Source organism: Meleagris gallopavo, chromosome 19 (assembly GCF_000146605.3).
Source record: "Meleagris gallopavo isolate NT-WF06-2002-E0010 breed Aviagen turkey brand Nicholas breeding stock chromosome 19, Turkey_5.1, whole genome shotgun sequence".
NCBI classification, from domain to species: Eukaryota; Metazoa; Chordata; class Aves; order Galliformes; family Phasianidae; genus Meleagris; species Meleagris gallopavo.
Window position 1 is genome coordinate 9191396 of NC_015029.2, and position 13336 is coordinate 9204731.

Genomic DNA, 13336 nt, shown 5'->3' on the forward strand with positions numbered 1-13336 from the left:
TTTTTTGAGAGAGAGAGAGATATAGACACACATGAAATCTCCCTAATATTACAACAGACAATATTCCTTGCATCACATCTTGAGAAACTTTGGCTTTTGGTATGTGTTCCTGAGTTGCTGTAGAGTTACTGCAGGTATATTGCAGTACCTACATGTGAGAGGTGTGACTAAAAGTCATGTCAGGTTGTGTCTGTAACTTAAAAAAAAAAATTAAAATAGAGAACTTAAATCAACAGGTCTCCTAGGAACAGCTGAAATACTATTCAGAAAATGTTCTTTGTAGGAATAAGTAGATTAGTTTTTGTTTTCCTTGAGACAATTAGCCTGGGTACCTCATTGCGGTTTGAAGTAATTTAAGGTGCATTTCAATGCTTTTGTCTTCAGCTTCATTTTTATTTTGCTTGACATACTCTGCCAAGGCTTGGGACACAGCCTGCCCATCTCCTGTCAGGCACTCACAAATCTTCAGTGCTTCTGCCACTAATGCACAGGGGAAGCAGTGGCTGAGATGCTCTTATGGTTTCCCTGAGCTGAGCTGCCCAGTTTTCGGTTGCTTCTTTTGTTTGTTTGCTTTATAATCCCAGTGTAAAGAAAAGCTGTATCATATCTAGTTTTTGTTATTTAACATTTCTTCATCAGTTGAAAGCAGCTTATTCTTGACAGCTGAGAACATGGGAAGCTTCGTGTCTTCTCACAGATCACAAAGGACTAGGGACAGATGAAGTCTCCTGCATATAGGGCAAAAATTAATGCCTGAAAGTTGTTCTGATTCCAAAATTATTCTTTTACGAAAATATCTGGAAATATCTCCCAAGTAATGCAAATATTTGGCAACTGATACTTAAAAACCAGACAAATAAAATAATGCTGAGACTTCTTGGGAGCCCATGAGCTTGTTTGGAGAGATGAGGCAGTTGGGAGCAGTGCCCTTGCAAGCAGTACTGCTTCCCTGCAGTATTTGCACCACAAGGTATTACAACTTACTAAAATATTTTTCATAATGTCATGGCACATGTTATAATGTGTCTTCAGTATTAAAGTTAAGCTAGTTGCTTAGAAGATATGGAGTTAGTACCTTCAAACTGTTCTAGATTTGTTTGTTTTTAACAACAGCGTTACTTGTGGATGGCATCACTGCCTTTTGAGCAGTTTTTTGTTTGTTTTTTTTTTTTCCATTTGCAATGAACATGCAAGTTCACAAGATCACAAGTATTTCAAACCATGACAAAGTTTGTTTTGACAGGAGCAGAGCATCATCTCTGAAAGGAAGGAGTGCTTTAATCACCATTACCCCTTTGAGGCCCATGTTGTGCTCTGATATCTCTTGGTTTGAAACTGGGAATACTTCTGTAAAGATACAATAAAGGTCAGAACTTGTTAGCTTCTTTCACAGGCAGAACTCTGTTGCCTGCTGTGAGAAAGTAAAGTGGTTGGTAGAAAGCAAAGCAACTTATCAGTTGGTTTTGTATTTTTTAGCCAAATTTGGCTGAGGATTTTGATTAGATTCAGGAGATGCCTATATCTTATAATGTTGTTTAAGAAACATAGAGAGCCTATGAGAAAAGTAGGAAATGTTCTGCGCTGATTTCGATGTGCTGGCGGTCTGCCCGAGGTGTGGGAGAGCACTGCTGCGAGAGACCAATCTGTGCTGTGCTGCATTCAGTTAGTGAGGCTCTTTGTAAGAGATTAGCTTAAAAACATGGTTCAGATTTTCTCTTATTTTTGCCTGTGAGCAGCCACGGATAAATTTCACGGGGAGCATTGATCCCTGGCTAAACTGTATTTGTGCGGGGGGAAGCTTTGTTTAGAAAATAACAATTTTGTACATGCAAACTCAGCCGCTGTCACTTTCACAACAAAACTCCTCTGATCCTTTGATTCAAGCTGAAGAATGTTTTCAAGATCATTGAGCAAAATCTTCCCTACGTATTGAGCGCCTTTCTGCATTGGAGCAATGCAGCTCTGCACTCTGTTCCTGGGGCAGGTTGGGGAACTCAGCGCAGGATATCCATGCTCAGTGGCTGCTGGAGCTGCACCGTTATCTGTTTGTTTGGTTCAAACTCTGTTTCAGAGCAAAGCTATGTGAGTTTTATTTCAGAAATAACTTCTTTGCCTTTGCCTGTGTATTTTCCCGGAGAAACAAGAGGCTGCTTTTCATCTCACTCAGAATAATTAGCGCTTCCCTCCCTTGGATGTTGCACCGTAGCCGTTCTGGTCCATGTGGGTGTTTTAGCTGCACACGCAGTGCTCGGGGGGGTAGGAAGAGATGTTGTTCTGAGATCTTTGAGGAAGGCTGATATTCAAGCGAAGTGCTTTGACTTCCAGGAATAGAATAGGAGGATGCTTGCTTAGTCATAATCTTCTCTATGGCTCTCCAACCTTTTGTAACTTTAAAGGCATTGCTCTAGCAGCTGGTGATTAATATTGAATCTGAACAATATTCTGTATTTTCAGCTGGGCAAATGCCAAAGAAAGTTTCTGATTAATAGTCTCCGATTAGACTGTTCTTGTCAAATTGACTAATGTGATGCAATGGTGAGCCCTGACTGATTGCATTGGAAGTCTTGTGCGATTTTCTAGAAGATGCTCATTACAGGAGATTCCCACGTAATGTTGGACAGGCTATAAAGAGAATTGGGCTTGTCAGTCTTTTATCATGATGGCTATTTAAAAATTAATGCATCAGTTCTGAAATGCGGAGCCCTGCTTGTTCATATATTTGCTGACAACACTACAGTAATGATAGGTAAATGTGCAAGGTAGACTTCATAAAATCAGATCAGGCATGGACTGCTCCGCAGACCTATTAATATAATGGAACAGACTAATGCACAAAAAATCAAATCTGAACTATAACGCACTCATCCGTGTTACAAACCCTGTCATTTTGCTTTGATCGAAGGTTGTTTTAAGGCATTATCTGAAACGACAATTTTAGCCTACCAAGCAGACCCCTGCTAACATGGCAGGCAGGACCGTAACTTTAGAGCCCACACGTTGTTATTTGCTGTGAGCTTGTCACGCAGTGACCCAGAATAACTGATAGCAAGAACAGCTACTGCTGGAGGCTGCCACTGGCACCACGTGCTATAGAGCACGCAGACGTTGGGCAGGGAGAGCTGGAATGGGCTCCATGCTCACTCCTGTGGCTCCGTGCTGCAGCCCTGCTCCTTTACTTGCTGCTGGTCATGGCAGGCTCTCTTCCATGTAGGTGTCTCTTTCATCTAGTCTGGTAGGTTTCTTTCAGATTTAAGAAGGGAAGAAGCACTGACTTAAAAGTTGGGATGTGACTTATGTGCTTGTGTCTAATGGAGACTTCCAAACAAAGAACTTCATACAACAGATCGCTCTATTTCTGAGGAAGATGAATCGGTGCTACTCTAACCAAGTGCAGTTCCTCTACACAAATCTGGATCTGTATGGGTGTCTGTCAGTGAAATATCAGTGCCTGTCTCAATGGGCTCGTGGCCCATGTTTTGATCCTGTGGGTGATGGGAATGCAACCAAGTTTTGGACTCACCTATTTACTTAATGCAGCGTGCTCTGAGCTCCAGGAGCCTGAGGTGATTTTGCTTGGGTCTCACACCGATGGTGGCAGCACCCTGTGTTGTGCTGGGCCCTGTGTGCTCTCTGGGGGGGTTTTGCCTTTCAGGAGCTTTCCACTCCAGAAGTAATTTGTTTCCTTCTGTGTGCAAACCCCGTAGGAAAGCTGGGGAAGGTGGTGCAGTTCTCCCCCCTCTGCCTCCAGCACCGCTGTTCATCTGCTCAGGAATCTTTCAGCTGTCTGCAGTCAGGGCTTTGGATGAAGAAATGGCAAACTGAAAGTTACAGGCAAAATAAACATTTGCCATCTTGTGTGAAAGGTCTTTAATTAAGAGATGGATGCTGGAAAAAAAGAAAAAAAAAATTGACAGAAGATGGGAAAGCATGAGAGAGAGCATAGAAAGTCCTTGGATGTTTTAATAAATGATGTATCTGAGGTTTATTTGATGTAGTTGAAACTGCCAGGATGTCTTGTATTTTCAGTACCACAACTGAAACTTATTTAGGATTTTAAAAAGAGTCTTTTTGAGGTAAGGAATTTATTAATAATTTCCTGCAAGTCCTGTCCAAAATGCTGTAGTAAATTTCTTGTGATAAAATACAGACTTTTGGAAGTACATGGAAATCCAACAGCTCCTAATGGGACTGGAGCTGGAACAGCATGTAAAAGTTTGGAATTACTCTCTTGGTTCTTCCAGAAAGCTGTACCTGTCTTGTGTCAGCTTTGTCACTGGCACCTCCCTGCTCCAGCCAGTGGTCTCCCAAACTCTTAGCAAGGGCACCCCATCATCATGAGCTGGGCTGTGGTGCTGCTAGTGCAGGTATGGCAAGTGGATGCTCAGTGGTGTGCTGACCTGGGGTCCTTGTTGTAGCACTGTACATCCATGATATGTAACTCACCGCCTCCTGTGCCGCTGAGTGAACCAAAGGAGAACCATCATTTTATGGTGGCTCTGACCATGGGAGACGCAGTGGTGGCTCAGGAGGGAGGAAAGCTTTCCTGAGATTTCCAAAATAGAAAAGATGCTTTCAGCAATGTTCAGCAGTCATCAAGTGTTCATGTGGTTGTATTTTTGGTTCTAGATGAGAATATGCCTTCGAAAGCATGATTTCTCTCCAAATTCTTGTGCCAGACTTCTCTAATGAGCTGTTTCTGCTAACCCTCATCCTTCAGCTAAGTCACATTTCTGTACAATGCAGGTTGCACCGTCTCTTTCTTGGATCATAACTCCTCATTTGTTCATTTTCTTTGCAGTGGGAACTCCATACTATATGTCCCCAGAAAGAATACATGAAAACGGCTATAACTTTAAATCCGATATCTGGTCTTTGGGCTGTTTGTTGTATGAAGTAAGTATCATCTTCTTTTCCCATTTGTCTCAGCTACGGTACAGTGAATCAGCAGTTGAGTAGGTCAGAGTTATTTGCTCTTATTTGTTCAGAAGCCTTATGAGAAATTAACTCTTCGTGTTCATTGTGTGATTTGTGAACAAGAAGGGAATTGTGCCACGCAGCGCTTGTGCAAAGTTAATGTAGTGGGTCAGGGTGGATGCTGAGGATATAGGCACAAAGAAGCCAGTTTACTGTATTCATTCTTCCCACTGTGAGCAGAGCTGTAATTAGGGCAGCATATTCGTAGTTTCTCCTGAATACCATTTGTTCTACAAATAGAAAATTCATTTGAATGTAAGCCACTGGTTTATTTAATTGAATTCTGAGTAATTAGAATATCTTAACTCTGAGAGCTTTCAGTAAGGAAAAGCAGAGCTTTTACGTAATGTGAAATCACCATTTCTCTGCCAGTGTCAGAGCTCAGCTGGGATATTTTCCAGTTGTAGGTTGTCCTATAGACAAAGGTGGGGTGAGAGAGTGGGCACTCCTCGACTGAACTGCATGATTTGTAACTCTTTTCTTAAAAGCCAGTTGGTTTTCTTTACAAGTACATGCGTTTTAAAAAGAAGCACTAGGATTCTGTCACAGCACTCCGAAATTTGTGATTTTGTTTCTAGCAGGAGTCAGAACAGTATTGTAGTCACTTATCATTTTAAATGCATGTATCATTTTTGAATTTAAATGAAGGTGCAAGTCAGCATTTGCAAAATTTTATCCTGGCCCTGAGGATGAGAAATCCCTGGCATGTTGAATTGCAAAGCTACAGCTCACATCCTCATTGAGAAATAAAGCTCCAAATGTCAGGGTCATGCTTTCCTGAGTTACTTGAAATTGTGAACTGATGAGATTTTGTTCCTCGTTGCAGTTTCTTATAACCACACGGAATGAGAGAATAAACAGGAATGCAAATTGTTTTGCAAGTGAGCAGCTATGAAAGCAATGGTAGTTAAGCATGTCATTCAGATGGTTTAAAAAACTGCCTTTTGGGACAAGAGGGTATAAAAGTAAACGCTCAGATAATAGATCTCTTCCCGGCAGGAGTTCAGTGCTTGTCACTGTATTTCCTTGTGGGAAGGATGTTTGTCTCAAAGAACAAACCGTGCTGCTGTTAGCGCACGACTGAGCGCTGAGCCCGGCAGCTCGCTGGGCGCGGATTCGTTGTGAGCTCTGTGTGCTTCTGCAGAGAGGTGCTGGGAGCTCCGGGACGGCATGGCTGCAATCTCAGCCCGTGCTGCGTGCATGTGGGGCAGCGGTGCAGCCCGGCCAAAGGTGTTTATCAGAGGTACTTGGAGAAGAGGGAGCTTAAACTGCGTCTTTCTGGGCCAGTCCTCAGATTCTTCTCAGCTGTAGAGAAAGAATTCAGGAGTTTGGAAGCTGAAGCAACAGCGGCAAGCTGTAGAAAAGCTGATGTTTTCAATGGAGGATGGCTTTGTTTGTAACACTTCTAATGAGATACTGGGATGAATTTCTGATGAAAACCAGGGTCATAAAACATAGCTGTATGTACCTGGGTCTCGTGTAGCCATTTGAAAATGAGTGCAGAGACTCTTTTCAGTGGGAGCAAGGGGAAAGAACCTGAGCTTCAACCAAGTCAGTTACTATTTTGAAGAATTCCAGCTTTGTGTCATTTATCAGACCTCACCAGCAGCTCCCAGCACAGGGTGTTGAGTTGGGGACGTGGGCTGTGCCACAATGTGTGAGGCTTAACCCAGGCTGCTGACAGGGAAGAGCCCACGTTGGGTACAGGCATCCCTGAGACTGAGGGCACTGCTAGGGAAGGGACTCCAGATTTATGCAGAGAGAAATATTTAGCGTTGTGCTAAGATATGTTTTTGTTGCAGGCAATATGGTCCCCTTATGGCACAGTAGTCTTAGTACTCCTCATATTTCAAGGAGCTGAGTTAATTGCGTGCTAAACAGTAGCAGTACTGTAATAACGTGAAAGATTTGGCATCCAAAGCATTTTTAAATGTACTTCCTATGTAGGTAAGCCTTTACTTTGTGAGCAAGAGCTCGAGAGCTTGAGTATTCCAAGAAGGACTGGACGGTTCCCAATTTTGTGCTCACCAGATAAGCAGCCACTTTTAAAACTTTTTAGATATTTGAAAACGAAAAATCAAGTTCACGTATCTCTGAAAGATCCTTCCTCTCCTCCCCTCCCCCCCCGCTAATTTCTTGTAATGAAAATCTTTTTCCATTTGGCTTAAAAGTAAGGAAGCAATGTTTGTTTGGTTATGAGTCACTTCTGATATTTCTTCAGATCCGTTGTGCAGATAACTGCAGGGGGATTTAATGCACAAATTGCCGTCAGAGATGTGCGTGTCTGATGGAATCCGCTTACATAACAGTGAGGGGTTTGGGCCGTGATGTCAGATAGCACCGCTTAACTTTGACATTGATAATCGTACAGCGATTGCCATTAAATCTTATCAATACAGTAGTAACTGTCTTCATCCCTCACTTCCTGTAGAAATCTGTCAGTAAGATCACTTCAGGGAATAAAAATAAGTTGTTAATTCCCAGACTGTAGCTGCAAGCAGTGACTTCAGTGGTTCTGGCAAGGCCATCAATTTAAACACCAACAATTCCTTCGCAGGAATTTTTTTAACCAGCCATCCTGCATGGTGGTCATTTCCAATGGAGATCTTGCTGTCCTTCAGTAATTGCTCTAATCAAAATGCCAGAAGCAAGCCCAAACAAAGGCACACAAAGTGCTGTGCGCAGCGCCGGTAGTCGGAGCTGTGTCAGCTGGAACGGGGGGACGTCACTTCCCAGTGTAACCCCCTCTCTCTCCACTTCTGTGTAACTGATGGAGCGGTTTGCTGTCAGTCTCTAATTAGCAATTACGACTGTAATAGAAATGTGCCTTTGCTTTTTTGCCCTCTCTTTTGCGTGGAGGCCGTGGGCAATGTGGCCCTGGGGCTCAGCTCCTGCCTGCCCTGCCACTGTGCCACCCCCAGGACCGCTGCCCCGCAGGACGCGTCCTGTGCCACACTTTGTAGGTTCAAAGCGCATCTTGTAGTGCTGTTCTCCTGAAGCTCATGGTTTGGGGTTTGTTTAGACCTCCTGACCAAGAACCTGCAGTGTAGATGATATTCCATGCAGAGATGCAGTTTCCTTCCTACACTTCAGTTTTAGATAAGCACCTCCCTGTACTGTGCTGGAAGTTCTTTCCCACCAGCAGCCTTCAGTTGTGCTCTCCATGCTGTGTGCTCAGTCTGTTTACATCAGACATCTGTTGTGGGTTTGGAGACAAATCTGGATTAATAAAACAGAATCTGAAGAGGCCGAAGACGTGGCTGATGAGGAAAAGGTTCTCTGGTTGGGCCCCCAAATCTGCCTGGGATGTTCTTTCCTAAGCAGCAAATTTCCAGGAGGAGAGGATGTTTGTTTTGAGGTCCGTTTTTAAGGCAGAGCTGCATCACTCACATTTATAAGGTTCTTTTTATTCTAGGTAGCCAAATTCAAAATTAATCCACTTACTCCTTGTAGCGGTTGATTAAAAATTTACCAGTGATAGAGAGTAAATGCATTGGCAGTTCTGAACATGGTAGTAACCAAGGAGGGCTGAAACCACAGCATTATCAGGAAGAGTAGAGCTGCTCTGTCAGAAGGTGATGGTTCGTATCGGAGGTTTTCGTAGCCGTCTTTGAGCTGTTGGTGTCTGACGGATTGCCCTGCAGCACAGGCATCCTATTTCTCACTTAAATTAAGAGAACATTTCTTCTGCATACCTGTGGAATTGCCCATCGACAGTGTCCCACATCTGCAGTGTTTCCAGCAGAAATAACCGGTGATGGGGAACATGGGGAGCTCGCGAGTGCCGAGGCCCAGGGATGCGTGCGGCTGTCCGGCTCTCAGCAGCTGAGCTGCTGCATGGGCTGGTGGAGCAGCAGTGTTGCTTGCTCGCCATCAGAGAACAGAATTTGCTCTTGCAAACCGTTAGTACTGATGGCTATTACATCTTTACCGTTTCTGAAATGCTCTCTGCGTTTTTCTCTCCAGATGGCAGCTCTTCAGAGTCCTTTCTATGGAGATAAAATGAACCTGTTTTCTCTTTGCCAAAAATAGAGCAATGTGACTACCCGCCTCTTCCAGCTGAACATTATTCTGAGAAGGTAAATTGGGAGCATTTGTGCAGGGGAAATGGTGGGGGTGTGGGGAAGAGCCTCCCCATCCCGGCTGCAGGGGTGGGGAGTGCAGTGCTGCCCTGCAGCTGCCCAGGGAGCTGCTGAGCCTCTGAATATCAGCACATTGATGTGAGGCAGAAAGGAAGATTTCTTAATGTGGTTTCTTAACATGGAGAGGATTTTGAGACTGAAAGTCTGTTACGTTGGCAAAAACCAACAATGAAGCGTGGGAAAGCCCTCTCCTTTGCCTCCCTTTGCTTAAAATAACATACCATGAAACCATGCTTAAATTTTTGTTCCTGTGGTCTTCTGCTTGTTACAGGGAGTAGTTTGTTTGTTTTTTTCTTTTTACTTTTTTAAAAGTTGGAGAAGAGGAAAACAGTTTAATTAATAAGGTAATCATCAATAAACCAAGCTGCATAAGGGATTTTCGAAGTCTGGGTTTTATGTATGTGAAAGCAAAGAATGGAGAGCAGTAGCTGAACTGTATTTTAAGAAGCTGTATTTAAAAAAAACAAAATTGCAGCTATGCATTGCTTGCTCTGTGATGTTGCACTTGGGCTGCAGACATGGCAGTTGTTTTTATGCAAGGCCTTTTGAGTCTGGTTTTTTTCCTGGTTTTTTTTTTTCTTTTTTCCTTTTTCTTGGTAAACCAGCTGTTTTCCTTACTTTCTCATTCAGTCGTTTGTGCCTGCTGTTTGAAAGGAAAAGGCTAACGTAATTTTAGATGTCGTTTTACGTTTTAAACTGTAGGCTGTGCAGGGCTGAGCTGCTCAGGCTGCAGAGGAGTCTGCCTGCACCACACTGAGCTTCCCAGCTCCACTCCCTGGGCAGTCACAGCGAGGTGCTGTCCCGTCCTCTGGGCCGCCGCACAGTTTACATTCGTTCTCTCTTGCTAAGGAACTCTTGCAAAAAGATAATTGGAGAAGTGTTGTGGAAAAGTGGATTATTTTTTCCCAAGCTGCTGTAGCAGCACACCCCGGCTCTGTGCATTCACGTTTGCCGTGCTGTTGCAGTGTGCAGCTCAGGATATGCCTGCTGGCAGCAAGAATTAGTGTAAGTTGACAGATGTGTTTCCTGTCTTTACAATTACTGTCTGTTTGCTTCCCTCTGGCAGTGCTAAAGAGTGTGTGTAGTGTAGTGATACAATCCGGGGTGAGAAGGATGGTTTAAAGCTCAAAGGCGCCAGGTCCCAGAGAACCAGACTCCAGATGGTGTTCATGCACTATTAACAGAATGCCTGACGAAGTCTGAGAGGGCTGTGCCTTTGGCTGTAGCTGTACGAGCTGCTGCTGCCTACGTGAACCACAAAGAGCTCTAATTTCCTGAGTCTTAGAACATGTCTCTGCCATGAACACTATTTGTTTTCGTGCTGGTTTTAAAGGTTGGATTTTCAGATGCTTCTTGAGTGCAGAACTGAAGGAGAGGTGGGTTGGTGTCTTCCAGCAGCTGAGCAGGGTGAGCCTCGGGTGGGAGCCCTCGTGCTGCAGGGCTCAGAAAAAAGCGTGGCAGCGCCTTCATGCAGCAGTAAGTTGCACCAGCAGGAATCAGCGCTGCCAGGCGGTTGGCTGTTCCCGTGTGCACGTGTTCACTTTCCTTAGGCTGATGGGGCAGATTCTTTGGGCCGCTGCAGTATTGCCACTGGTGCAGGCTTGGTCGTGGGGAGGGACAGCTGCCTTTCCATCCTCTTCCCAGGGCGGAGATGAGCATCAGCCAAATGAATCTAGCAGGGTGCTTGGTGACGTGCCCCCAGACACAGCCCTGCTGCAGGGGAGCTGCTGACCCCCTGGATACTTTGCTTGCAGCATTGTTGTGAACGAACGGGACAAAGCATTAATTGAGAAATGCCCGCCTTTCAGTGATGGCCTCCTGGCTGTGCCCTTTTCTCCAGTCTAGATCTCATGATGATCTGGAGGAGCTGAGCCTGATTCGTTTTCTGTCTCAGAAATAAATGCACTGGTAATTGTTGGCACCAGTTGGGGCTGCACGTCAAGGTCGGGTCTGCCAGTTCCTGCTGCGATGGCTTCAGGCCCCGCAGGCGACCCAGCGCTCGGGAGGCAGAGCTGTGGCCTCATTTGGGTACATTCAGTAATGCAGCTGAACTGTGTGCTTGATAGCTGTAGGGTCATGCTTTTAATTACCATTAAAATAATTGGCACTGTGGCTACTGGGAGGATGTGAGAAGATCAGAGGCTCAAGGCTGTTTCTCCCTGTGCCTCGGGGGTACGAGCAGCTTTCAGTGTCTGTATAATTAAAAGCTACAATCTTTCATGTGCACAATAAAGAGGGTAGGGAGGTGGGGGGTACTTCAGCCCTTCTGCATTTTATTTATTAAACATAATCAATGACCAGTCTCTCTCCTTCACAGAGGTTCTCTAGGAAACACTGGGGTCTGACAGCCACACTCGGGCATCCTGTATCTTCAGATGTGTGTACAGATTAACTGTGGTCCTTCCATCGAGGTGGGGTGCAACAGAAGTGTGCAGCATCAGCCACAACAGCTGCACGATGGACTCTGCTCCCATCCGGGGAGCCCCACATCCGCTGCCAGTAAGAAATAAGCTGATCCATTTCTGTTCCCTTGTCTTTCTGTCTTTCAGCTCCGGGAGCTGGTCAGCATGTGCATATATCCTGATCCAGATCAAAGACCCGACATTGGTTACGTGCACCAAATAGCAAAACAAATGCACGTTTGGACCTCCAGCACCTGAACCATCTGCAGACACTCTCAAAAGCCAGCACAGCTTAGTCTTACTTGAATTTTTTTTCTCAGATGAAACCGACTGGTGCCTAGTCAGTGAGTGAGGGGAGCACTCCTAGCAAGATGCTCCATTATTTCTGCAGGTTATTTGACAAGGACTCTCACAAGGTGGTCATGCTTTAAAGTGAAGATTCTGTGAGGTATTGCAAGTGATTTTTTTTTTTTTTAAGCCAATAAGATGTTACAGGTGTAGATCATTTAAGGGTCTCTTCTTAAACTGTCGTGTGTAATCTAGGATAGATGGATATTAACCGGGGTGTCAGCGTTGGGCACACCTCTTCTATCTTAACTGTAATGTGAAATATTGAAATAATTCCTTCAGTGAGATCACTTTATACTAATGTAAGAATTACAGTAGATTTTGTGTCGTTTGTATAACTGCTACTTCGCCTCTTCTTCAAGCGGTTTATAGCAAATTTCAGTTTTTACTTTGTGTATTTTAAAGCATCCATATATGTGTTTTTATTAATTCCCTCCTTCAGATTTAGAACTGGGAGTGGTTTGGGGGGGTGGGAGGGGGTAAAAATGCATTTATCTCATGATTTTTTTTTTAACTGAAAACTTAGAGTGAGTATTTTGCTGATGCATTTCGCTGTTAATTCAGCCACTGAGCTGAATTCAGTGTACAGCTGGGGAAGAAAACCCACAAATCCTGTGCAAACCACTCCACAGAAACGTGCTTCAGCAGGGCCTTTCTGAGCACCTGATCGTCACGACTCTTCTGAGACTGCAGGTTGCTATGAAAAGCAGTGTTTCTCTCCCCCAGCTGGATTTTTGGGAAGATGCTTGTACGCGTTCAGTAGTATTTTAGGTACCAGTAGGTAGAACTTTAAACAAAGCAGTGTTTTAAACTCTTTGAGACATACAGAAACCAAGTCAGTCAAACGCTCTGTGTAGCTTATTCCACACAAGGATCAGCCCCGTCTACTTAACTGTGAAAGCTGATTTAGAATGTGAATTTTTATAAAAATCTCAAGCTGATTAGAAGGGGTCATCTTTAAATTAAAACTTTAAGCCAACTAAATTCATTCATTGAATCAATGATTTGTTTTGTTACTGCCAATGAAAAACATTGCCTGCTTAGGAGCAGCCCTGGGCAGTGTTTGCAGTGTGAGCCGGGGGAGCAGAGCAGCTGCTGCAGTGTGGGAGCAGCGCTGCTGTGCTGATGCTGAGCTGCAGTCTGTGTGCTGCAGTCCCAGTGCAGCCTCTGCCTCTTTTGGTTTTCTTCAAGAAATGAATACAAGCCTGAACTTTTTTTTTTTTCAGTAAGATTAGGGTTAGAGGGTTATATACTCATATATGCTTTTAGTGGATTTTTTTAACTTGATTTTTTTCTACTTAAAGGAAAATTGCAGTGCCATCTTCAATTACTTTCCACCAAATTTTGCATATTTTTATAGGGTAGCAAGGAAAACTAATTGCTGTGAACTATGTTGGTATCATTAATGCAAGGTGCCATTTTCTTGTGGCTTCTTAGCAGGAAGCTGAGTCTGCTGCTCTCCTGAGAGCC

At 44.2% G+C, this 13336-nt stretch overlaps 1 protein-coding gene across 1 annotated transcript in view; it reads left to right on the forward strand.

Moving 5' to 3' along the window:
• NEK6 (NIMA related kinase 6) overlaps positions 1–12845 on the forward strand; it is a 100990-nt gene extending 88145 nt beyond the window's left edge. Inside the window, 4 exon segments of the mRNA XM_010721063.3 lie at positions 4799–4893; positions 8941–9001; positions 9004–9053; positions 11666–12845. Of these exon segments, the coding sequence (XP_010719365.2) occupies positions 4799–4893; positions 8941–9001; positions 9004–9053; positions 11666–11776 (317 nt within the window). The 3' untranslated portion in view covers positions 11777–12845.
• Positions 12846–13336: the final 491 nt, after the last annotated feature.